This window comes from Nicotiana attenuata, unplaced genomic scaffold (assembly GCF_001879085.1).
Source record: "Nicotiana attenuata strain UT unplaced genomic scaffold, NIATTr2, whole genome shotgun sequence".
Taxonomy (NCBI): domain Eukaryota; kingdom Viridiplantae; phylum Streptophyta; class Magnoliopsida; order Solanales; family Solanaceae; genus Nicotiana; species Nicotiana attenuata.
In genome coordinates, this window is record NW_017670470.1 from 496353 (window position 1) to 521927 (window position 25575).

Here is a 25575-nt window from a genome sequence, read left to right on the forward strand (position 1 = left end):
TCACAAATGAATAAAAATGGCTAATGCCCGAATATAAACTGTTTTCCAGGCAAGTCGCATCTATGAAATTGGACTTGCACTTATTTCCAGCCAAAAAAAGGCAGTCCCGGCCTTCACTAAATCTGTCATAACTTTCGGTACAAATGTTGGAATGACGAATGGTTTAACTTTCTGAAAACTAGAATGCAAGGGCTACAACTTTCATGTTTTGCACATTTTCAGATTCCTTTTGGATTTAGAGGTATAATCTTCCAAAGTAGCCTCCTCGCATCAAACATTTCTGGAAAATTTCAAAACAGCTTTACCAACCCTTATTCAATCGATCATAACTTTCTGTACAAATATCAAAATAATTAATAGTTTAGCTTTCTGGAAACTAGGATGCAAGGGCTACAACTTTCATGTTTTACACATTTACAGGTTCCTTATAGATTTCGAGATATAAGCTTCCAAAATAGGCTCCACGATTGCATAGTTGCTGTATAAGACAGCTTCTGCAGAAAATTCCAGCAACCCTTTTTTTCCGATTTCCATTCCGTTAACCTTCCGAAATCCACCCGAGGCCCTCGGGACCTTAACCAATTATACCAACATGTCCCAAAATAAAACTTAATCAATGCTTCAAACCACGTCAAACAACACCGAAATTACGAATCGCGCATCGAATCGAATTATGAGTTTTCGAATCTTCCAATTTCTACATTTTGTGCCGAAACATATCAAATTAATCCGGAATGACTTCAAATTTTGCACACAAGTCATAAATGACATAACGAAGCTATGAAAAATTTTCAGAACTGGATTCCGACCCCGATATCAAAAAGTCAACTCTCGGTCAAACTTTTCCAAAAATCTTCTATTTTCCAACTTTCGCCAAAATGCGCCGAATTGTTCTTCGGACTTCCAAATCCAAATCCGAACATGCTCCTAAGTCCAAAATTACGATACAGAACTACCGGAATGGTCAAAACTTGGATCCGGGTTCGTTTGCTCAAAATATTGACCGAAGTCAACTCAGTTGAGTTTAAAGCTCTAATTCATAATTTAATCCATTTTTCATACAAAAACCTTCCAGAAAATTATACGGACTGCGCACGCAAGTCGAGGAATTATTGATGGCGCTTTTCAAGGTCTTAAAACACTGAGATGATTATTTAATTTAAAGATGACATTTTGGGTCATCACACACTCCTAACGTTAACTGACATAAGGAATCTATGCCACAAGCCCATGAGGATGAAAAGAAGTTGAACACTTATGAGATTATCATATTTCAAACAGCTTAGCCCTTCCTGATAATTGAACCTGTATGAGAGAACTAAAGATACAACAACTTGTCTTCCAAATCAATACGCTCATGATATGTGCAAAAATTTGAAGGCATCTAATCTCAACCTTTCAGGAGTGAAACCACATAGCTAGGACATCCTACCATAGGGGTGAAATCATGTATTGGTTAGAGGGGTTCTAATGGTTGACGTAACGCTCCGGGAAGAAAGAAAATTAAAACTCCTATCCTCCTTAAGGAGGTGGCATGCCGGGGGTAGCAAAATTTCCCGCACATGACAATGACGTGGTCAATAATCCTAGAAGCCGAGTGAGCAGAAAGCCACGTAACCCATCCAATCCGACTCATTTAAGACTTTTGAAAAGGGGACGCACTTTGGTTTGAAGTCATGACAATATAAGCTTGAACTTAAGGAAATCATTACTTTTGGAACCCATGATACAAGCCCACGTAGCCCTAGAAAATCGTTAACAATGGCGAGAAAGTACTTAAAAACCATACGAGTTGGTGTAGAACAAGTCCTCAAAGTGTCCACATAAGTAAGTTTTAAAGAATGAGACGTCTTAATGCATTTATCGGGGAAAAGTAACCTAGGTTATCTAGTCACAAGGACAAGCAGAGCAGGTAAATGGTTTTTAGAAGAACATCTACAAGGAATACCAGCAATATTTATTTATTCTAACAAAAGGAATATGTCCCCATCCTTGATGCTATAAGACTTCCTCTTTGATGCCATAAAACATAAAACGAGTCTTACAATGAGAGCTATCAGATAAAATAGATGCTATAAGACTTCCTCTTTAGCAATGCATGCATAATCATATACCTTGCAGAGCTTTTTTATTCCACATTGGCATCAATATGAACAACACTTGCACAATATGTAGAGAAAATTTAGAAGATGCACAATATATTTTCCTCCACTGCCCTGGCACTAAGCTTTTTTGGAAGAATATGGGCATCCCCATTCACCCTTTAAATGATGCCCCCCACGGATGATTAGCCTAAAAGAAAATTTTATTCACAATAGTAAGTATGCTACTGGTAAACAATCTTTCCTTTCTCCATTTGGAATATCTGGAAAAACAGAAATAACAACAACATTAACAACCCTACCTATGATGTATTGATGTTCAACCCACCAATGTTTTACAACAAGCCCGGGAATACAATTTCTTCACGGAAAAAAATCCCTTCAAAAGGTTTTTAATTGAGATCAAATGGAATAAACTCCCATGAGGTACTATTAAGCTAAACATTGATGGTGCCTTTTCAAAAACCACACTGGAAGCTGGTCTTGATGTGTCTTTAGAAATAGCAATGGAGATTGGATTGTTGGCTTCTGCAAATCAACATATGCAGCATCAGTCATGCAAAGTGAATTAATGGCTCTTCATGAAGGCTTAAAAATTGCTCGTGAAATGAAGTTCCCCAAGATAGAGATAGAGACAGATTCAACGGATATCATAAAACTTCTCTGTGAGAACAACAAAACCTCTCTAACCTAATTTTTGAATACAGGTGGTTAATGCACCAGTTGAAGCTCCCAACCCCGATGCATAACTTCAAGGAAGGAAATGAAGTGGCCCATCTCTTGGCGAAGGAAGCAGTGAAAAATTTCAAATCTTTTGAATATTTTTGCCATGCACGTCCACCTTGTTTTGTTGAATCTCAATTGTCAAAGGACAAGCATGGACCTAGTAATAGTTCTAAGTATGTTGTTTCTAGTGTGTGTAACAAACTTGCCAAGTTTGGCAATGCTAATGTCCTCAGGGACTGTGTAATGACTTTGTAATTTTCTTTTATCAATATCATCCGTTAAAAAAAAAAAAAAATCTGTACAGGCCACCTATGATATGGGTCAAATTGAAGTTTCTTAAGAGTTGAAGGACTAAATGCTGTTGGAGGTGAACATAAGTGAGTGAGTACTATGAATGGCAACAGCCCTATAAACGGTTCCATACACATAATATCATCTAGATTTGTATGATACTTTTATAAAAAGAATCATAAAGTTCTATGAAGCATATAAATAGTGCAATTTTGATAGCTTTCGAAAATTAAAACTTCTTTAACTATTCAAAAAATTATATTTTAAGATAAAATGTTAGACCATGTTTTATAATCGAGAAATTTTTGGAAACCAACAGGTCTATGATTTAAAACTAGGTAGATAAGGACTCACCTTTTTCACCCTTCATCCACTTAAATGGTAGATTTTGTTTCTATAATGAAACACATCACGTGTTACTCTTACTGGACACTTCCAACGATTACTTTTTCTTTAAGCATTAAGGGTGTGTTTGGTATGAAGAAAAATATTTTTCGAAAAATGTTTTCCAATTTTCTCATATTTGGTTGACTTAAATGTTTTGGAAAAGATTTTCCTTATCAACTTATTTTCCTCCAATTGGAGGGAAAAAATTTCCTTATCAAGAGAAGGGAAAATATTTTCCAAAATACATTCTCAACAAAATATTTTCCAAAACACATTCTCAACCTTTCCCACCCTATTCCTCACCTCACCAATCCACCCACCCCACCCCACCCCACCCCTCTCTCCTAAAAAAACGTTTTTTTTTCTTTCAAATTTTAGTTTTTTTATTACGTCAACCACCCCCCCCCCCCTCCCCCCGCAAAAAAAATTACTTTTTTGTTGTAATTTCAAATTTCTATTTTTTCGTTTTTCTCGTCCCCCCCCCCCCCCCCCAACCGCAAAAAAAAAAAAAAAAAAATTTGTACTCTTTTTTTTTTATAATTTTAAATTTCCTGCTTTTCGGTTTTCTCCCGACCCCCCCCCCCCCACCCCGAAAAAAATTATTTTTTTACATACTTTCAGTTTTAGTTTTTTCATCTTTCGGTTTACAGGTTCGAAAGTTTTTAAGTTCCAAAGTCATGAGTTCTGAGGTTATGTGATTGGAAGTTTACGTGTTTAGGAATTATAAAGTTTATGAGTTCGAAAGTTCGCGGTTTCGAAAGTTAAGTTTATGAAATTTGTGGGTTCGGAAGGTTATTGGTTCGAAAGTTTATGGCTTCATGTTTATTGTATCTAAATTATTTATGAATACTCTTCAGAAGTTATTTTCCTTAATTTGCGTACCAAACACCGGAAAATGAATAAGATTACTACTTATTTTTCAAGAAAACATTTTCTTGAAAAATATTTTTCATGGACAACATTTTCCGTTATACCAAACACACCCTAAGTATCTTCTTTTTCTGCTAAAACCAAGATCGAGTTTGAGATTCTTTTTTAGTACAAGTATACCTAAAATGACTACGATTTAAGAGTGTCTAGCACTAAGCTTATTAGCAAAAGTTCTAATGGACGAAATTGGAGCAGCATAATAGATTGAGGCTAACTTCAGAAATCATTAATGTAGCCTATATTATTTTCTTGTTCCTTTTATATTCAAGTACAAACCAATCAATAATTCAATAATTTAAAATATCATAAGTAACGTTACAAGCTTAACCTAGGTTACTATATACATTATCGCTACAACTAGGTGAAGAATAAACTCGATAACATGATGCCTGTGATGACAAAAAAGGAAACAAGTTCAGGCATGTTGAGTTAGCACCAAGCGATATAAGAATTACAGCAATACTTTCAATGCCTTGGTTAGGGTCTGAGCTCTGAACTATGAAGCTCCTTCTACTCCTGCTCTGCCACCTGGTCTCATTGTGCTCACTTAGACCTCTTATTCTGTGGGGGTAATCCACAGTCATTAAAAATTGATAAGGACAAAATTGTGTAAATCCAGCAACTGATTTTACCCAAATTTGCCAGTGAGCAGCATAATTCAGAAAACTAGAGTAATCTCTTGGCCAGACTTGATCAAATCGAAACAACTACCTAACAGCGACGGAAAAGTAGACTTCTTTTTCTTCACAGAGATGAGCAACTTCATGATTAGGACCTCCACAGCTCCTGAACAACTGATCATCGTCAGACATGCATTCTAAAACGATACAGATCTTCAATGAGAAACAGTTTGCCCTGGGGGTCTGATAGAAGGGTGCAACAAACGTGAATTTCCTTACTTCATTGTGCCCTTCAATCTCATGAAAATCCAGGAAAACAAATTGAGTTAACTTCTCTTCGAGACTCATTTTTATCCACAGCCTATTCTCGCTCGAGATGTTATGGAGTGTGATATCTAAGGATACACCAACAGGCAGCCCAGAGATAAAAGGAAGAGGATTTTGAAAGTCATTGCCTTGAAAATGCAGTTCAGCTTCCATACATTTGAGATTTCCCGAAGAAACTACCTTTCTTGGAGTGAAATGCTCAAGTGACTTCAGAAGGAGATATGGATTATCCAAGATCGGACAACTAGTGGTATCAATCTCACTCAATGACTTCTGAACTTCAACCACAAAACTGGACGATACAGTGGATCCTTCTCCACAAATATGTTCAATACAAGACATCACATAATGTAATTTCTTTAGAGTAGTCTTGTCTGCACAGGCTTCCATTTTACAAAGTGTCAATATACCATTTGCAATTATTAACTCTAAGATAAGAACATTGTCCTCTTTGGTTAAACCTATGAACTTATACCTCATATCCCTCAGGCATCTGTCGAGTTTTCCCAAAGAGCACTCCAATTTCCCCCATTCATGGCAGTAGAACTCCTTGGACAACATCAAGTGTGAGCATAAGTGTCCAAGTCGTTCCAAAGCATCTATATATAGCAAAGCAAATACTAACTCACCCCTGTGATTGTTATCTGATATCATTCCCAATTCTGCCTTCAAACTCCTGCAGAAACCATACAATTGAGAAACATTAGCAATGGGTAGTATTAGATACCTTGACTGGAATATACCAACAAATTACAACATGCAAGATTGATAGAAAAGATAGCCATCATTGCAGCAGAATGCAACTTTTTCTATAAACAATTATAGGAATTCCTGCAAGTACTCAACATAATAAAATGAAACAAAAATAACAGTTGCATTCACGGGTAGTCATAATTTGATACTAAAGAATTGCAACCTCAATGTTCGAGTTACTTCATCAATCAATCCAAGTTTCAGCGATGGCCAAATGTCTATTACCACCTGAAGGATGATATTCACACAGTTTATCTCTTTATTCTGCTCAACCTGGAAGTCCAAAAGCGAGCTTTCTGCTTCCTTCAGTTGTAATTTCCTCCGAATGTGATAATTAGAGATAACTTCATATCTTTGTATCAATTGCACATCACATCCCTCCAGATGCTCTTCCACTTTAAAAAACTCCGATGCAGAAACAAATGTGAATCTACTGCAATAAGAAAGATAAGCCAAAAGTGTTCTCTGGTCAACTATTTCAGCCAAACTACGAGTGATTCTCCCTAATAGTGTGACTGCATAAGAGAATATTCTTGGTGGAATGCTGCAAGTTTGCTGCTTCATTGAGACTGGCGCAGAGGTGGCTAACACTAAATATGAAGCTTTTCTTGCATTGTCATAACCCAACTTACCTCCAGAAGAGGGCTCTACCTGCACATACATTACATGGTGACTAAAAAAAAACTTATATAAGTGAAATAGCCAGAATACAAAGAATCAAGGAGATTAGATCTAAAATAAGACGTTTTCATAAGTTCTGCTTTTAAATGCCAGAAATGCTGTCAGATCATATCTTTCACTTTGTTTATGAGTTTTTCAGTTTATTTGACACAGTTATATCATCTGTGTGGATATATGTAACTAACAAAAGTAAAAAAATAAGTAGGGTTCTGTAGGAGTCTCATGCATGACACTATCCTACAAAATACATGTATTAAGGTAAGTGACTTAATTTGGGTGATGTGAAATGTGCAATAGGTCATTTAAAAGCGGGCAACTTGGACATCTTAACTGCACATGTAAGGAAATTGAAGAGCTTTCAGAATATTTTTGTCCTGCATAGCTATTCTGATTTTTAGGCTTTCTTTCTGGTTGGTTAGAAATGTCATTTTTCAGAATCTAAACTGCTGAATTAAACAATTATAAGCACTCATGTTCAACATGATTACTTATTAAACAGTGGCAAAAGAGAAACTAACTCATGTGTCTAGATTAGGGTAAGAACAGGGATTTTGACCAAAAACCATTTAAAAAATTAAAAGAAATTTATCAATTAGTTGAAAAGGCTGATATATAGAACTCGTAACATCTACAGCACTCAAAGAAGCTCCACATACATTTCTGGAATTGTCCATAAAGCATCACTTGAACTAATGTACTGGAACTTTGAAGAAAAAAAACTAACGTACTGGATCATACAGGGATCCATACTTACCATTTGGGAAACCTCATTAATCAAGCTGACTAAAAACTTTCCGTGATTTTGACCAACTATGAACAAAGCGGAAAAGACTTCAGTTTCATCCTGATAAATAAAATTTTCAAAATCAGAACAATAATTAGATAACAAATGTATCCTAGCTTCCCATATCTAGGTAAATAATCTACTAAAAATAAAAAGGAAATATCATAAATGGGATATCCTCAAATTGGGATTTCAAGCAACACTTCCGCTTCTCCTAAAATAAAGCACCATAAATATAGAATGCACAAAGCTGGGTCAATGGGTAAAAGTTGAGTCTGAACCCAACCTAAAGATTGATATAAAACTTTAACATCTCCTTCTATTTAACATCTCAGTTTCAACTCAGCAATTAGCAAATACCTCAGCTCAAGTCAGCAATTACCAAAAAGGACATTGTCCCATCATTATCAAGTCCAAGTTCTGTTTGCTTGGAAAAGCAAATATCTTTTTCTGAGGTAAATTTCTTTAATGCTTTTCTTACTCTATTTCTCTGTTAAAAAATTTGAAGATTATTATTCATTTTACAAAATCAAAGCGCTCGTGGGAGAAGTACCTTCTTTCTTGCCATTATTGATCCGAATTATTTTCTTTTAGTCCAATTCTCATACATCATTCGGTTCCGTCATTGTTGTCCTTTAGGTAGCAGTATTTCTGCAGTCACTGAGTTATTTAAGCCTTGCTTACGGTGATATTATTAAGAATGTGTGGTTACAATGGGGAGAAGTACCTTAGTTTTGGTAGGGGCAATTCATTCGAAGTCTCATAATTGGGGGAGAATTGGTATGACATTATTGAACAATAAAAATTCTTGATAGAATAGCTTGTGATAAGTTCATATTATGTGGTTACAAGATTAGACAAGATTAAAATGACCACATTCGCAGAAAGCGCAAGTAGCACACTCTGAGGATAAAATGAGAGAAGGTCACTTGAGGAGGCTGACAGAAGTTGGAAAATTCTGGCTGGAGTTTAAGTTAAAGGATTAAATGGTATTTTCTTCTTGTTTTGAATTCCCATCAAGGAGAGAAGCAGAAAGAATCAAGTTGGGTTGCTAGGCCTTTTAGAATCTCGAGCTTCATCTTGAATGGTGGTTGTCGATTAGCATTTGGCATCGACAAAATTGACACCCTAACTGTTAGAATAGTTATGTAACCCTAATCCCATATGTATTAGGAGTAGGACATGTTATGTATATATATGGCTCATTGTATCATGTTTAACATATGAGAATATCAATCATATTTTCTCCCGTGCATTCTCACATGGTATCAGAGCTTTAGTGAGAAACCTATCGCTGTGCATCATTCCAGCGACTTCCGGGAAGAAAGACCTCGTCGCCGTGCAATTTTCCGGCGACTTAGAAGGCTGCCCGTAATTACATCAATTCTGTTGGTGTATGCAAAAATCCAACACCACCACGAGACTCCTCAGGCTCCGGCGACCAAACCCCAGTAAACCCCATCGGAAAACTCACGTACACGCGCCCTCACGCGCCAGAACTTTCCGGCGAGATCTGACCCACGCGCCCCACGCGCCGGCGCGTGAGCACTGTTCCGGCCATTTTTTGAAAAACTTCCAGTTGGACAGTCGGATCGCCTAGTAATTCCGAGTCTATCCATACGTTTTTCGTTTGATTCCGACCACTTTTAGTTTTTCCGGCGACTACACTGACTTTTTCCGGCAGCTACAGTAATTTTCCGGCAAAAAAAAACGGTGTTTCCTTCATCTGTTTCAGCGAGTTGTCAGTTGATTCTTTCTGTTATTTGGCGATAATCCAACGATGTCTTTGGGAGTCGATGCTTTCGGGTCTAAAAACCCGGGTTCTGGCAGTTACGGTGTTATGATTACCTCAGAACCTTTAATGGGAAGTTCAAACTACTTAGCTTGGGCTTCGTCTGTCGAGTTGTGGTGTAAAGGTCAAGGAGTTCAAGATCGTTTAACAAAAAAGGCTAGCGAAGGTGATGAAAAGGCCAAAACACTTTGGGAGAAGGTCGATGCTCAGTTATGTAGTATCCTGTGGCGATCTATTGATTCCAAATTGATACCCTTGTTCCGTCCATTCCAGACATGTTATTTAGTTTGGGAAAAGGCTCGTAATTTATACACTAATGACATATCTCGTTTCTATGATGTAATATCGCAAATGACAAGCTTGAAGAAACAGGAATTGGATATGTCTACTTACTTGGGACAAGTACAGGCAGTCATGGAAGAATTTGAGACGTTGATGCCAGTTTCTGCTAGTATTGAAAAGCAACAAAAGCAACGACAGAAGATGTTTCTAGTTCTTACACTCGCTGGACTCCCTGATGACCTTGATTCAGTACGTGACCAGATTTTGGCTAGTCCGACTATCCCCACAGTTGATTAATTATTCTCTCGATTACTTCGCCTTGTTGCAGCACCAAGTCACCCAGTGAGCTCATCACAGACATTTGACTCATCTGTCCTCGTATCCCAGTCAGTGGACAATCGGGCATCTCAAACTATGGAGAATAGACGAGGAGGAGGTCGTTTTGGAAGATCTAGACCCAAGTGCTCTTATTGTCATAAACTTGGACACACTCGTGACGTGTGCTATTCTTTACATTGTCGCTCACCCAAAAATGCTTATGTTGCTCAGACCGAGACTACAGGTAATCAGGGATTTTCTTTATCTGAAGGGGAGTATAATGAGTTCCTTCAATATCGAGCAAGTAAGCAGACATCTCCCCAAGTAGCCTCTGTTGCTCAGACTGATACTTCTGTTGCTAGTAATTCTTTTGCTTGTATTTCCCAGTCTAGTACTCTTGGACAATGGGTTGCGGACTCAACCGCTTCTGATCATATCTCTGGTAATAAATCACTTTTGTCAAATATTGTGTATTCACAGTCTCTTCCCACTGTTACTTTAGCCGATGGGTCTCAAACTAAAGCAAAAGGTGTTGGACAAGCGAATCCCCTACCCTTTGTCACTCTAGATTCCGTTCTTTATGTCCCTGGCTGTCCTTTTAATCTTGCATCTGTTAGTCGTTTGACTCGTGCCCTCCATTGTGGTATATATTTTATTGATGATTCTTTTATTATGCAGGACCGCAGTATGAGACAAACGATTGGAACAGGACTTGAATCAGAAGGCCTTTACTACCTTAACTCACTCAATTCCTCCAAGGCATGTCTAGTTACAGATCCTCCGGACCTAATTCACAGACGTTTAGGACATCCAAGTTTATCCAAGCTTCAGAAGATGGTGCCTAGTTTGTCTAGTTTATCTACATTAGAATGTGAGTCATGTCAGCTCGGGAAACATACCCGAGCCTCCTTTCCTCGTAGTATTGAGAGTCATGCAGAGTCTGTTTTTTCTTTAGTTCATTCTGATATATGGGGTCCTAGTAGAGTCAACTCAACCTTGGGATTTCGTTATTTTGTTAGTTTCATTGATGATCATTCAAGATGTACTTGGATTTTCTTAATGAAAGATCGTTCTGAGTTATTTTCTATATTCCAGAATTTTTGTGCTGAAATTAAAAATCAATTTGGTGTTTCCATTCGCACTTTTCGCAGTGATAATGCCTTAGAATATTTATCCTCTCAATTTCAGCAATTTATGACTTCTCAAGGAATTATTCATCAGACCTCTTGTCCTTATACCCCTCAGCAAAATGGGGTTGCAGAGAGAAAGAATAGGCACATCATTGAGACTGCTCGCACACTTCTCATTGAATCTCATGTTCCGTTGCGTTTTTGGGGCGATGCAGTTCTCACAGCTTGTTATTTGGTTAATCGGATGCCTTCATCTCCCATCCAGAATCAGATTCCGTATGCAGTATTGTTTCCCCAGTCACCCTTATACTCTGTTCCCCCTCGTGTTTTTGGGAGCACTTGTTTCGTTCATAACTTAGCCCCTGGGAAGATAAGTTAGCTCCTCGTGCTCTCAAGTGTGTCTTCCTTGGTTATTCTCGTGTTCAGAAGGGATATCGTTGTTACTCACCTGATCTTCGTAGGTACTTTATGTCCTCCGACGTCACATTTTTTGAGTCTAAACCTTTCTTTACCTCTTCTGACCATTCTGACCACCTTGATATATCTAAGGTGTTACCTATCCCGATCTTTAAGGAGTCTACTATAGCCCCTCCTTCACCTTCCGCCACAGAAGTCTTACCCATTCCAACCGTTGGGGAGTCTAGTGTGGCTCCTCCTACACTCCCTGCCACAGGAACACCACTCTTGACATATTATCGTCGTCCGCACCCAGCATCAGGCCCAGCTGATTCACGTACTGCACCTGACTCTGCTCCTACTGCGGACTTGTCTCTTCCTAGTACACCGATTGCACTTCGGAAAGGTATACGGACCACCCTTAATCCTAATCCCCATTATGTCGGTTTAAGTTATCATCATTTGTCATCACCCTATTATGCTTTTCTATCTTCTTTGTCCTCTGTTTCCATCCCTAAGTCTACAGGTGAAGCATTGTCTCATCCAGGATGGCGACAGGCTATAATTGACGAGATGTCTGCTTTACATACGAGTGGTACTTGGGAGCTCGTCCCTCTTCCTTCAGGTAAATCTACTGTTGGTTGTCGTTGGGTGTATGCAGTCAAGGTTGGTCCGGATGGTAAGGTTGATCGTCTTAAGGCTCGTCTTGTTGCCAAGGGATATACTCAGATATTTGGGCTCGATTACAGTGATACCTTCTCTCCCGTGGCTAAGATAGCATCAGTCCGCATTTTTCTATCCATGGCTGCTGTTCGCCATTGGCCACTCTATCAGCTGGACATTAAGAATGTCTTTTTACACGGTGACCTTGAGGATGAAGTTTATATGGAGCAACCACCTGGGTTTGTTGCTCAGGGGGAGTCTCGTGGCCTTGTATGTCGCTTGCGCCGGTCACTTTATGGGCTAAAGCAGTCTCCTCGAGCCTGGTTTGGTAAGTTCAGCACAGTTATCCAGGAATTTGGCAGGACTCGGAGTGAAGCTGATCACTCTGTATTCTATCGGCATTCTGCTTCGAGTCTCTGTATTTATCTGGTGGTCTATGTTGACAACATTGTTATTACCGGCAATGACCAGGATGGTATTACTAAATTGAAGCAACGGCAAACTAAAGTATTTTCTAGGTATTGAGGTCGCTCAGTCTAGCTCAGGTATTGTGATCTCACAACGAAAGTATGCCTTAGATATTCTTGAGGAGACAGGAATGACAGGTTGTAGACCTGTTGACATTCCGATGGAGCCGAATTCTAAACTTCTGCCAGGACAGGGGGAGCCTCTTAGCGATCCTGCAACATATAGGCGGTTGGTTGGTAAATTAAATTACCTTACAGTGACAAGACCTGACATTTCCTTTCCTGTGAGTGTTGTGAGTCAGTTTATGGATTCTCCATGTGATAGTCATTGGGATGCAGTTGTTCGCATTCTTCGGTATATAAAATCAGCTCCAGGCAAAGGTTTATTGTTTGAGGATCGAGGCCATGAGCAGATCGTTGGATACTCAGATGCTGATTGGGCAGGATCACCTTCTGATAGACGTTCTACTTCTGGATATTGTGTCTTAGTAGGAGGAAATTTGGTATCTTGGAAGAGCAAGAAACAGAATGTGGTTGCTCGGTCTAGTGCAGAAGCAGAATATCGAGCAATGGCTATGGCGACATGTGAGCTAACTTGGATCAAACATTTGCTCAAGGAGTTGAAATTTGGTGAGATTAGTCAGATGGAACTTGTGTGTGATAATCAAGCTGCTCTTCATATTGTGTCAAATCCAGTGTTCCATGAGAGAACTAAACACATTGAGATTGACTGTCACTTTGTTAGAGAAAAGATACTCTCGAGAGATACTGCTACAAAGTTTGTGAAGTCGAATGATCAGCTTGCAGATATTTTCACCAAGTCTCTCACTGGTCCTCGTATTAACTACATATGTAACAAGCTCGGTACATATGATTTATATGCACCAGCTTGAAGGGGAGTGTTAGAATAGTTATGTAACCCTAATCCCATATGTATTAGGAGTAGGACATGATATGTATATATATATATGGCTCATTGTATCATGTTTAACACATGAGAATAATATCAATCATATTTTCTCCCATGCATTCTCACACTAACCATGTATGGATTTAACTGCTCTGTGAATAGCAATGTAAAACAATCTTTCTGCAACATACCTGTGGATACAATTCAAACTCTCTTATAAGTCCATCTACACACATTTTGAACATAGCCAAGCTCGGTAGTTCTGTCAGTTTTAGTACCTTCCTCGCTGTACACCTTATCAAGCTGTGACTGTCAAGTAGAATCCCAAGAAACTGTAAAACCAGAAATAAAAAGTTTAGAAGAAATCGCAACAGTGTCAACATTTCCTTTGTAAGTAGCTCGAAAAGTCAAATTAAAAAGAGAAACACATCAACTTCTTGATGTTTAAGCAAGCATAGCTATATTAGAAAGGGATTAGGGATAAATCAAGACTTGACCAGCATTCCAGCCTCAATTGTCAAGATGAGATGATGTTATTTTTAACCAGTTTATTCCATAACTGCTAAAGTTGTACTATGTTCAGTCACGCTGACAAACAATCACTAAATGCAGCAATATAGCAAGATGCGGTCCAGGTGTAAAATTTGAATGAGATGCAGGCAAGGTATTCACACTTGCCTTGTCTCTCAACAAGGATCAATCAAACAAAGGCCTCAAGATGGATCAAAGATTTACCATATGCAGATGCGCTTGTTGCACCTTTAGATGGCCAACCATCGCCATATGATGCATAGTATCTAAAGCTTGTAATCTTACAGCCGTTGAATCATCATTAAGTACGTCCATTAAAAAGTTCACAACCTCATTAGTAAAATCAGCAGAAAGGATAGCCAATGTTTGCAAAGCTCGGCAAGCAGATTCTCTTACCTTCAATTAAGCAAAAGAGAGTTATACTTGCATATTCCTTATTGTAAAGTTTCTAAAATTAGAGAAAGAGAAAGAGAAGTGACTCTCGGAACATGGCAACAACAAAAAACATTACCTCACTAAATTCATCCTCCAGCCCATGTAGAAAAGCAAAACTAGCACTCGATGCTGGTATCCTGAAAATTTTCTCAGCGTACTGGCCAGGAAAATTCATTTCTTTTGTTGCAGATGAAGCTTTCTTAGATAGCGTTTGTAACAGAATATATTCCGAAACAATTTCAATCTTCCCTAGGGCACTAAAAACTTCAATCCTGACTTTGACACTCATGTCTCTCACCATTGAACATAGCTGCAAGCATATCATGTAGAATGAGAAAGGTGAATCAAAAAGATATCTTGCATTATTGTTTATATGACCATTGCACAAAAACAAGATAAAATCACTACTATAAACATCTTATAATCATACATTTGAAGCATTTACCAGGTATTGTTGAAACAAATTAGAAAAACGAAAAGAGAGAGTGAGAGAGTACATGCTGGCTAATTCGGTTTCACACAATTTTGATTCACAAGATGATCATGGCAAGACTCAGACACCTCACGGCAACATTGTTGTTAAATTAACAAGAGAAGTATCTCCAACGGATTCTTCTGATCTCCCTCCAGAACCTAATACAGTAAATGCAAAATGACTCATTACAAATATTAAATCTCTATTAATATTTTTCAAGAAGTTCATTAGCAGACCAAGTTGGGTGCCATCTTCCTCTAGAAGCATCATAATTACCATTACATTTACTTACTGTGTTTCCTTCTTTTCTTATCTGTAGGTAAATACCTTTATTCCATTTTCAAACGAAGGGTGGCAAGGGTGAGATATTAACAGAGATGAATTTCATGTAACACCCAATCAGAGAGTTAAATGGAAAAGATACCTGCAGAAATAATGCATCACACCAGTCCCTTTTACTTCTCTCTTGTTTAGATGCCACAATTAACTGCCCGCATGCACTAACCTGGATCAGTGACAGGAGTAAAGAATTAGTCATTGATTATAAATATCTCTAAGCAGGAAAGTCTCTGATCCTCAGACGTTAATTTTCCTACAGCAGAGAAAATTTAATGCAACAGGAACCAATGTACATAAAAATTTCAACAATAAACAAAAATGAACCAATTGAACAACAAGAAAGACCTTGTGTATCTTAAAACAAAAAATTCAGCCTTTTATTTCAACACGAAACCTTTAAGGGTTGTTTGGTTGGTCTAGGAAGGAAATTTAATCTCCGCATAAAATCCAACATTATTTTAATGCTGGTTTGCTTCCTACTTTTGTTGTTTTCATAAACAATAGTTGCATAAGTTATGTAGGAATCTGTGTACATCATTTTATGCACGATAGAATGTGAAATAAGAACGCAGGTTTTAGTAATACATGGACTAAAAATACTCAAATGACAAAACTAACCCTCATTACAGTATACAAAATGTTTATTGTTTTAAAAGTAAACAGATGTTTTTTCAATAATCTTTTGGCCCTATAAACACAAGACAAGGGTGTATTTGACAAGTAGAATCCAGTCATCTGGATGAAATCCACAACAATCGTTGGTGTAAAAAAAGGTAAAAGCCAGAGTTAAGTTGTCACAAACTTAATTCTAGCACAGAAGATAACTAGTACTATTTGACAACACTTGTTTATTCCAGTTCTGACACATGACAAAAATTCATAATTGCAACATAATTAACCAAAGAAGAACATATAATTTAGTTCCAATGAGATGTAATATAAGAACTGGCCAAGAACAAGTTTTATTCAATCACAAATAAACATCTTTCTAGCAAGAGCCTCATCATACTTTATCAAAAATAAAATAGATAAATAAGAGTCTCATCATGACTTACAGCAACAGAAACACCTGCATACACAATTATGCCTCTATCCTAGCTAGTTGGTTCGGTCATACAATCTCAAATATCTCAATTACGCTACTTTTGCACCTATTTTTCATGCTAATATTCAATATTTTGAATTCTTTAACACTAAAGGGTCTCTATAATTTTCTACTAAGATACAAATAATTCATACATTCCAAATAGCTTTTTTCAGTAATGCAAATACATCTCAAGCAGTAATATATACACATCAGACTTATTCAGCTTTCGGAGATCTTACTGCACGAACAGCAGAGCATCGCACTGAGTCCTCGGAGTCAAACAGAAGCTCAACAGCTCGAAGATAGCAACCGTGGATGAGACTATCATCTTCCACAACAATGCACTTGCACAAATCAGCTAATCCATCCAAAGCAACACCACGAATGTACGGATAGGGGTCCTTCGTAAATCCTAGCAGAACCGTAAGCAAAACCGACGGCCGTATGTCAAATTTACTCACATTCAAAAGCAACCAATGGCGAACAGAAATACAGGGACGAAGAACGAGTGAGAGGAATGTCGATTCATCGTTGACGTTGATATCTGAGAGGGAGAGACACGCGAGGGCGTCGGCAAGTGAGCGCGCAGAAGTTGAATGGAGGAGAGAGAATTCACGGACGGTGGAGATGACGTTGTGAGGGAGGTGTGGACGGTGATGGAAAAGTAGAGAGAAGAGGCGGAGAATGTGGTGGCTGAGAAAAGGATTCGTATTTGGGTTTTTGAGAGAGAGCGTTAGGGTTTTGAGTATGGATGAAAGTGTGGAGTCGGAGGTGGAAGGGTTGACGATGAGAGAGAGGGCTTGTAAGAGAGCTTGAGGCCTGATGTTCTCGTTGATCTCCAAATTCCGCCGGAGGTGGTGTTCCATCGGCGGATGACGGCGGCGGACAGGGACGGTGATTCGTCGCCGGCGAAGTTATGAACTCCTGCTGTTTCGGTCTGGAAAACACGTTAGGGGACCTTGAAGTTCAATGTTATGACAGTTAAGCCCGTTTGGAATGTGACTATTACATTAATTAGAAGTCTAGAGATGGTAATTAGGAATTTATAGCATTTTTGGCCAAGCTTTTAAAATGAGCTTATTTTGAGTAGTATTTTTTCTCAAAAGTACTTTTGGTACGAAGCAATTTGTGTTTAGCTAATTAGTTTGAAAAATATTTCTAAGCAGAAATTAGTGTTTGGCCAAGCTTTTCAAAAGTGATTCTATACGTATTTTTCTCAAAAGTGTTTTTAAAAAAGCACTTTTGATGAGAAGTTACTCTTTTCTGCTTCTCTAAAACTATTTTTACTTCTATTCGAAAGTATTTTTTTTCTTTTTAAAGCTTGTTCAAATACTTTAACTTTAAAAAAAATATATACTTTTTTCTTGGAAAAGCTTGGCCAAACAGGCTATTAGAGCGGTAGGTTCTCAACTTTGCGATAAGTTCTAGACATGGGCGGATGGGCCTTTTTCCTGGTTTTTTCCATTTTTCTTTTCTAAAATTTTAAAATTTAAAATGTAACTAGTGGTTTACTGCAAGTTTCAAGTATTCTTAGTAATGTTAGATTATTATTGAGAGAAAAAAGTAATGCTAGATTATTAGTAGTGTGATTCTTACTATATTTTTATAAATAAACGATACTTAATGATATATAACATTTGATAGAATGTTGTATTACAAGTATTATTGATTATTCGACATGTTCAAAAAAGTTATGTCACGATATAATGGATTTGATATATATAGGTTAAAATATTATGATGCAGAAGATTTTTTTTCACGATAGTGGTGTCTGAGCCAATTTTGTACGCTCTTAATTATTTTATTGGATATCTGCTACCTCCTACCATCATAAGTATTAATATTAATTACACTAAATTCCCCGATAATATGACTCGGTTTCAAATTCCCTCTCTATTTTAAAATCAAGCACTTATACCCCTTTTATCATGAAAATTCTATACTTGCACCAAATATGAGGTATATCCGCAGCTAAGTATATTAAAATATAATTATTTAAAAATAAGTTAAAATTACAAATAAAAAGTTTTACATATTCATTTGTGAGAAATTTAAAAAGGAGGATAAGTATTTTTGTTAAAAGTTAGTTTTCACGTCTTAGATTAAAAAAGAAACTGAAATATAAATAAGCAACTCATAAAAATAAATTAAAATCATTTAATAAGTTATACCAACTCTTATTACTAAACATGTGCACTAGTTGTATTTTTATTTAATTATAATTTTATTTATAGGAATTTTTCATGTTTATTTTATTTATTCTTCTGCTTCAAAATCATCTTAATTACTTAATAGATGAAGTTTGTTTAGAATTTTCATTATATAAGAGGTTAATTTGTAATTTAATTTGCTTTTAGTATTTATGTTTTAATATATACCTCAAAGGGGATGCGAGTATAAGAATTCCATAATATAGGGGTATAAGTGTTTGATTTTAGAATAGAAATGGTATATTTAAAATTGAGTCACATTATAGGAGTGTTTAGTGTAATTAACTCTAAGTATTACGATGTAGTTGGATAATTGAGAGCGTCTTTACAAGAAAACAAAGAAATTACTAACACTATATTTGGATCATTGTTATCCATCGTTTTATAATGTATTGTATTGTACTGTACTGTATTGTATTGTATCGTTTTATGGATACAATGTTTGAATAGATTGTATCGTTTGCTGTTGTTAAATAACATTTTGTTGTTTGGTTTGACTGTATCGTACTGTACTGTAACTGATAAGTTCACTAAAATACCCCCAATTGTTTTAAATAAAATTTATCAAGAACTACACATAAAGATAACTTAAGACAACCTCTTTCTACTAATTTATGATTAATTATGTAGCTTGAAAACAAGAGCAAAAACTTGGAAAAAAGGTTAACTAATATTAGCAACAAAAAAATTAATTATAACGATGGAAAGATACAAAAGATTTAATAGAGACTTGGATAATAAGAACGGGGCAAACCAACTCTAGAAAAGATGGAAGAAGATAAAGTAGGTCAATAGGTTGGAGATTTGGAGTTAAAATAAAATAAAAAAATAAAAAAATAGAATTATAGAGTAATAAATAAGGGCAACAACTACCCAGTATAGTCCCACAAAGTGGGGTCTGGGGAGGGTAATACGTACACAGGCCTTACCCCTACCCGAAAGGGCAGAGAGGCTGTTTCCAATCGACCCTCGGCTCAGGAAAGAAAAGGAAAAGGAAAAAGAAAAACAAAAAAGCATTAGTGACTCCAGCAGAAATCGCATAAATAATAATCTAAACATAAAACCATAAATTAAATGGCATGCAATAATATCGACCAGTAACTACCATAAGGGGGCACAATAAAATACGCAAGTCATCTATGGAGAGCCCTACCAAACCCCACCTATCCCCGGGAATAAAGTACGAAAAGTTCTAGAAGCCCCTATCCTACAACCCTGATACTAGACCTCCAGACTTTCCTATCAAGGGCCATGTCCTCGAAAATCCGCATTCTTGCCATGTCCTGCCTAATCACCTCTCCCTAATACTTCTTAGGCCTCCCTCTGCCTCGACTCGAGCCAACCACCGCCAGCCGCTCACAACTCCTTATGGGGGCATCAGGGCTTCTCCTCCGCACATGCCCGAACCACTTGAGCCTCGCTTCCCGCATCTTCTTATCCACTGGGGCCACCCCCACCTTCTCTCGAATAACTTCATTCTTAATCTTATCTAACCTGGTGCACCCGCACATCCACCTGAGCATCTTCATCTCCGCAACCTTCATTCTATGAACATACGATTTCTTAACCGGCCAGCACTCCGCCCCATACAACATGGCAGGTCTAACCGCAGCTCTATAAAACTTCCCCTTGAGTTTCGGTGGCACTTTCTTGTCACACAAGACTCCTGATGCAAGCCTCCATTTCGACCACCCCGCCTCTATACGGTGAGTGACATCCTCGTCGATCTCTCCGTCCCCTTGAATTACCGACCCAAGATATTTAAAACTGTCCCTCTTGGAGATGACCTGAGATCCAAGCTTCACGTCCCTGCCTACTTCGCTCGACTCGGCACTAAACTTGCACTCCAGGTATTTTGTCTTAGACCTGCTTAGTTTGAAACCCTTAGACTCGAGAGTCTGTCTCCAGACCTCCAACCTCTTGTTAACACCGACCCTCGTCTCGTCTATCAAGACTATGTCATCAGCAAATAGCATACACCATGGCACATCCCTTGAATATGGCGTGTCAGTGCATCCATCACCAAGGCAAATAAGAAAGGGCTAAGCGCGGATCCTTGATGAAGCCCCATAACCACCGGGAAATGGTCTGAGTCGCCACCCACCGTCCTAACCCTAGTCTTAGCTCCATCGTACATGTCCTTGATCGCTCTGATGTAGGCTTCCGGCACGCTCTTCGCCTCCAGGCACCTCCATAGCACCTCCCTTGGGACCTTGTCATACGCCTTCTCCAAGTCAATAAACACCATGTGCAGGTCCTCTTTCTTATCCCCGAACTGTTCCACCAATCTCCTGACCAGGTGGATAGCTTCTGTAGTGGAGCGGACCGGCATGAAACCGAACTGGTTCACGGATATGGACGTCATCCCCCTCACCCTCGCCTCAACCACCCGCTCCCAGACTTTCATGGTGTGACTAAGTAATTTGATACCCCTATAGTTGTTACAACACTGGATATCCCCTTTGTTCTTATACAAGGGCACCACTGTACTCCACCTCCACTCCTCTTAGTCCTGAAGATCACATTGAACAACCTAGACAGCCACTCCACTCCTGTCCTACCCACGCATTTCCAGAACTCCACCGGGATTTCGTCTGGCCCGGTCGTTCGACCCCGACTTATCCTACGCAAAGCCCCCACGACCTCCTCCACCCTAATGCGCCTGCAGTACCCAAGGTCTCTATGACACTTTGAATGCCCCAGCTCCCCTAGCTCTATGTCTCGATCCCCCTCCTCGTTAAGCAGGTCTCGAGAGTACGACTGCCACCTCTGCTTGACTTGAGACTCCCCCATCAGAACTCTACCATCCTCGTCTTTGATGCACCTAACTTGGTCTAGATCTCGAGCCTTCCTCTCCCTCACTTTAGCCAACCGGAATAACTTCATGTCCCCGCCTTTCTCCCCCAATTCCTCGTACATACGACCAAACGCCGCATTTTTAGCTTCCGTGACCACCAGCTTCGCTTCCTTCCTCGCCACCTTGTAGCTCTCCCTGTTCACTCTCCTTTCATCCTCGTTTGTGCTCCCTACCAACTTAGCAAACGCCGCCTTCTTTGCCTCCACTTTTCCCTGGACTACATCGTTCCACCACCAGTCACCTTGATGTCTGCCTGAATAGCCCTTTGCTACCCCAAGCACATCCCGCGCTGCCTCCTAACCAAGTTCGCCGTCGCTGACCACATTGCGTCCGCATCCCCAGAACTTCTCCAAGCTCCACCATCAACTAACCTCCTCTCCAACTACTGGTCTTTCTCTTTAGTCAAAGCTCCCCATCTAATCCGCGGTCGGCCCCGAGCACCCCTCCTCTTCCTCTTCACCCAGAGACCGACATCCATCACTAGGAGTCTATGTAGAGTCGAAAGGGACTCTCCTGGAATAACCTTGCAGTCCTTGCACAACCCTCATCGCTCCTTCTGAGGAGGAGGTAATCAATCTGAGTCCTCGCTGCCGAACTTTTGAAAGTAACCAAATGCTCATCCCTCTTTGGAAATGACGAGTTCGCAATCAAAAGCTCGAAAGCCCTGGCGAAATCAAGCAGCGAAGTGCCTCCTCCGTTCCTAACCCCAAGGCCAAAGCCACCATGTACCTCGCCATAACCACCAGCAGTAGCCCCAATATGGCCATTAAAGTCCCCTCCAACAACTAACTTCTCAGAGTGGGGAATACTACTCACCAACTCGTCCAAGCCCTCCCAAAAGCGCCTCTTAACCTCCTCATCCAGGCCTGCTTGCGGCGCGTAAGCGCTGATGACATTGAGGACACATCCACCAATAACCAACTTAATAGACATTAACCTATCATTCACTCGCCTAACCTCAACCACGGACTCCCTAAGATCCCTATCCACCAAGATTCCTACTCCATTCTTACCCCTCACGACCCCAGATACCACAGCTTAAACCCGTCTACATTCCTCGCATTCGACCCTACCCACCTAGTCTCCTACACACAAGTTATGCTGACCCTCCTCTTCTGAAGAATCTTCGCCAACTCAATGGACTTACCCGTCAGTGTGCATATGTTCCACGACCCGATCCTCAATCTATGAGCGCCCGCTATCCCCTTCCCACCCTTGCCTCCCGTCCCACCCACAGAACCGCTCCCCGCCCCCTGCTCACCCCCACCACCACCCCCACCCCCGAGGACATGACCTTACACTACCATCCCCCGCCGCGGCCACTATACCTCCAACCGACTACGGAAAACAGTGACGCACACACGAACTTTAGCAGAGTACGTAAAAGGATGCTAGCTAGATAGCCACAGAGTAAACCGCACACAGGATGCTAGCTAGAATACGTAAAAGGGTGTACAGAGTAAACAAGAGAGCGGGAGGTACTAACTCTCGATGGAAAAACTTGAAAGTAAGCTTTGATGCGCCCGAGGACAACTACTGCCAACTCTTGCACGTCCCGGTCGGTGTTGCTTCGCTCTTCACTTCCAAACGCCGCAAGCTCGCCTCGTCCGCCGCGACTAGTACCTGAAAACCACACACACAACAACCACACACAAAAACGAGAGGGGGGGGCTACCTGACCCGGGAAAGAGGAGGGGGCGCCTATTTTAGAGAAGGGGGTGGGGTAAGGGGTGAAGAGGAGGTGGGAAAGGAAGGTGGAGTGGGAGAGGGAGAATGGGAGAATAAAAATCAATAAAAATAGGGAGGGGGGGATGTCGGCGCCGGCGTTGTCGCCGGAGTTAGGGAGTGGGGGGGAAGGGGGGGTAGAAACGGGAGAGGTTGGGGGGGGAGGGGGAGGGGGCAGAGGGCTGGCTATGGTGGAGGTGGGGGAACGGGGGAGAGGGAGGAAGAGAGAGAGAGAGAGAGAGAGAAATGGGTGAACTTACCTGTGGGCGTCGCCGGCAGGAGTAGGGTCGCCGGGAGGGGGGCGTCGGCCGGGCAGGTAGCAGGGATCGGCCGGGAGGGGGGCGGGGGGCTTAAGGGGGGGGACAGTCGACGGGGGTGGGTGGGGGGAAGGGGAGCTGACCGTTGGGGATAATGTAGAGAGAGGAGAGAGAAGAGAGAAGAGAGAGAGTCTACTTAAGTTTGCTTCGGCATAATTGGAAAAGAAAATAGGAAACGATCCCACCACACCAAATCGGTTGTTTCATAAAATGAGGCTTTTGGTTGTTCCGGAACAATGGATTTAACAATACGATACAACCAATTTTAAATAAACAATCAAAACAAACATTGTTTTGGGATAACAATACAATACAGTACAATGGGTAACAACCATCTAAACAAGCTGTAAGTACTAGTTTAAATCTGTTAGTAGAAAATTTATATTAAATTTTTAATCTCATTATTTATCTGAATTTTCGAAAACAGTCTCTCTATCTTTATAAAGTATATGTAAAATCTGCTTACATACTACACTTCTTAAACTTCACTTGTGGAAATGTATGTTGTTGTTTGTTATTTATTTGAGTTAGTTTGTTCTTCTGAAAACACGGACAACTTTTTTCATATGCAAGTATTAAGAGCCAGTTTGGCCATAAGAAATTTTTCACTTTTTTTCGAATTTTTCTAAATTTTTCTAAATCAGTGTTTGGCCATAAAATTTTTAATTTTCATTTGAAGATGAATTTTGAAATTTTTCGAAAATTTGGAAAACTCCAAGAAGTCGTTTTTCAAAATTCACTCATATCACTCACAAAAATTCAAAAACAACCCAAAATTATATTCTTGTCCAAACACAACTCTAATTTTTAAATACCATTTTTACTTGAATTTTTTTTTACTCTTTTTCGAAGTTTTACAGTTTTTATGTCCAAACGCCCACTAAGATTGGCACGTGTACTTATTTATTTGTCTTGCTTTTTTGTGAAAACTATTTTTCTCAATATTTTGAACCAAACGTCCTAGTAAATTAGGAAAGTAAAATAAATGAACCGGAAAAGGAATTAGGAAAACTGAAATTTCCAATTCCCAGTCATTCAAGGAAAACCAATTCCTACTCACTGAAGGAAACCAAAATCTCTTCCTATAAATTCAGTTGCAACGCCCAAAAGTCTTCATTCACCAACATCAATCTCTCTTTAGAATCAGAATGGCACCAATTAGAGATTTAGAGAAAAGCGATTCAAGAAGGGCGATGCTTTCAAATGCAATAAAAGCAATAGCATTCAAGAAACAGCAGGCACCAAAAACACCATTTGAAAAGGGCGATGAAGTTGAAGTAGCAAGTCAAGAATATGGCTACATTGGCTCTTACTACACAGCAACTATTGTTTCTTCCGTTGGCGCTTATCATTACAGAGTCAAGTACAAGACTCTGTTGACTGACGATGAATCTGCGCCACTAGAGGAGATTGTCACTGTCGGCGAGATCCGTTCCGTGCCCCCTCAACATCCAGAAATCAACTTCCGTTTGTACGGTATAGTTGATGCATTTGACAACGATGGTTGGTGGTTAGGGTTTATTACTGGGAGAATTGGGACAAAGTACATTGTCTACTTCCCTACAACTGCGGATGAAGTTGCATATCCTCCTGAGGTTTTGAGGTTTCATCAAGAATGGTATAATGGCAAGTGGGTTTTTTCCTATTAGAAAAGCTGGGTGGATTATTGTCTTAATACTTACTTTTTTGGTTCAAGAAATAACGTTTCTCTATCAAGAAAAAGAAGAATTGGTGTTTAGAAATAGAGGGATTAGTTGTATATTCGTGATTCATTACTTTCTTTCTATAGGGTTAGTTTCCAGGTTTTCTGTTTGCTATGGTGTAATATTAATGTGGTTTATTGAATTTAAATTTTTTTTTTTGCATGCCGGGTATATACTTCCTTTAAATTGAAAAAAATATAAACCATAAATTCTCTTTTGTATCATCCAATCCGTAAATATTTGTCACAAATCACGTATAGTACATTTTTAAGCACAAATCCGCGCTTGGTCATGATTAACTTCTTAGATGGGTAAAAATGTTACCTTATCTTGTTAT

General features: G+C 39.4%; 3 protein-coding genes across 7 annotated transcripts; 1 reads left to right on the forward strand and 2 right to left on the reverse strand.

The window, feature by feature from the left end:
* Window positions 1-4657: 4657 nt before the first annotated feature.
* LOC109239880 (protein SIEL-like) lies at window positions 4658-17436 on the reverse strand. 5 transcript variants are annotated; one of them, XR_002069975.1, is made up of 10 exons: window positions 16666-17436; window positions 15425-15505; window positions 14602-14835; window positions 14295-14486; window positions 13751-13891; window positions 7572-7661; window positions 6300-6787; window positions 6013-6059; window positions 5859-5932; window positions 5676-5766 (listed from the first exon to the last, which is right to left on the reverse strand). XR_002069975.1 is itself a non-coding variant. In XM_019406474.1 (9 exons), the coding sequence occupies exons 1-9, from the start codon at window positions 17290-17292 to the stop codon at window positions 5712-5714; spliced, it is 2100 nt and encodes a 699-aa protein (XP_019262019.1). In that variant the 5' UTR covers window positions 17293-17436; the 3' UTR covers window positions 5619-5711. The 5 variants fall into 5 exon arrangements, 4 of the variants coding, with proteins under 4 accessions (XP_019262017.1, XP_019262019.1, XP_019262018.1 ...); XM_019406474.1 differs by having other exon boundaries at window positions 5619-5757; window positions 5859-6059; XM_019406473.1 differs by having other exon boundaries at window positions 5619-5766; window positions 5859-6059.
* A 3154-nt stretch (window positions 17437-20590) lies between these two features.
* On the reverse strand, window positions 20591-22426 carry LOC109239872. The gene is made up of 3 exons (XM_019406465.1): window positions 22017-22426; window positions 21119-21742; window positions 20591-21050 (listed from the first exon to the last, which is right to left on the reverse strand). The coding sequence occupies exons 1-3, from the start codon at window positions 22424-22426 to the stop codon at window positions 20591-20593; spliced, it is 1494 nt and encodes a 497-aa protein (XP_019262010.1).
* Window positions 22427-24683: 2257 nt separating this feature from the next.
* Window positions 24684-25184, forward strand: LOC109239873 (DUF724 domain-containing protein 3-like). Its single transcript, XM_019406466.1, has one exon. The coding sequence runs from the start codon at window positions 24684-24686 to the stop codon at window positions 25182-25184; it is 501 nt and encodes a 166-aa protein (XP_019262011.1).
* The last annotated feature ends 391 nt before the right edge of the window (window positions 25185-25575 follow it).

What these genes read in the sequence shown, in the direction of transcription:
- LOC109239880 (XM_019406472.1), bottom strand. Translation starts at nt 17,292, where the DNA reads ATGGAACACCACCTCCGGCGGAATTTGGAGATCAACGAGAACATCAGG. An exon ending in GTGATGCATTATTTCTGCAG is followed by an intron (nt 14,836 to 15,424) that starts GTATCTTTTCCA and finishes ATATGCTTGCAG; the next exon opens with CTATGTTCAATGGTGAGAGA. An exon ending in AACAAGCGCATCTGCATATG is followed by an intron (nt 13,892 to 14,294) that starts GTAAATCTTTGA and finishes CTGGTTTTACAG; the next exon opens with TTTCTTGGGATTCTACTTGA.
- LOC109239872 (XM_019406465.1), bottom strand. Translation starts at nt 22,426, where the DNA reads ATGTCTATTAAGTTGGTTATTGGTGGATGTGTCCTCAATGTCATCAGC. An exon ending in GGTTGTGCAAGGACTGCAAG is followed by an intron (nt 21,743 to 22,016) that starts GTTATTCCAGGA and finishes CTATTCAGGCAG; the next exon opens with ACATCAAGGTGACTGGTGGT. An exon ending in AGTGGAGGTGGAGTACAGTG is followed by an intron (nt 21,051 to 21,118) that starts GTGCCCTTGTAT and finishes CAAATTACTTAG; the next exon opens with TCACACCATGAAAGTCTGGG.
- LOC109239873 (XM_019406466.1), top strand. Translation starts at nt 24,684, where the DNA reads ATGGCACCAATTAGAGATTTAGAGAAAAGCGATTCAAGAAGGGCGATG.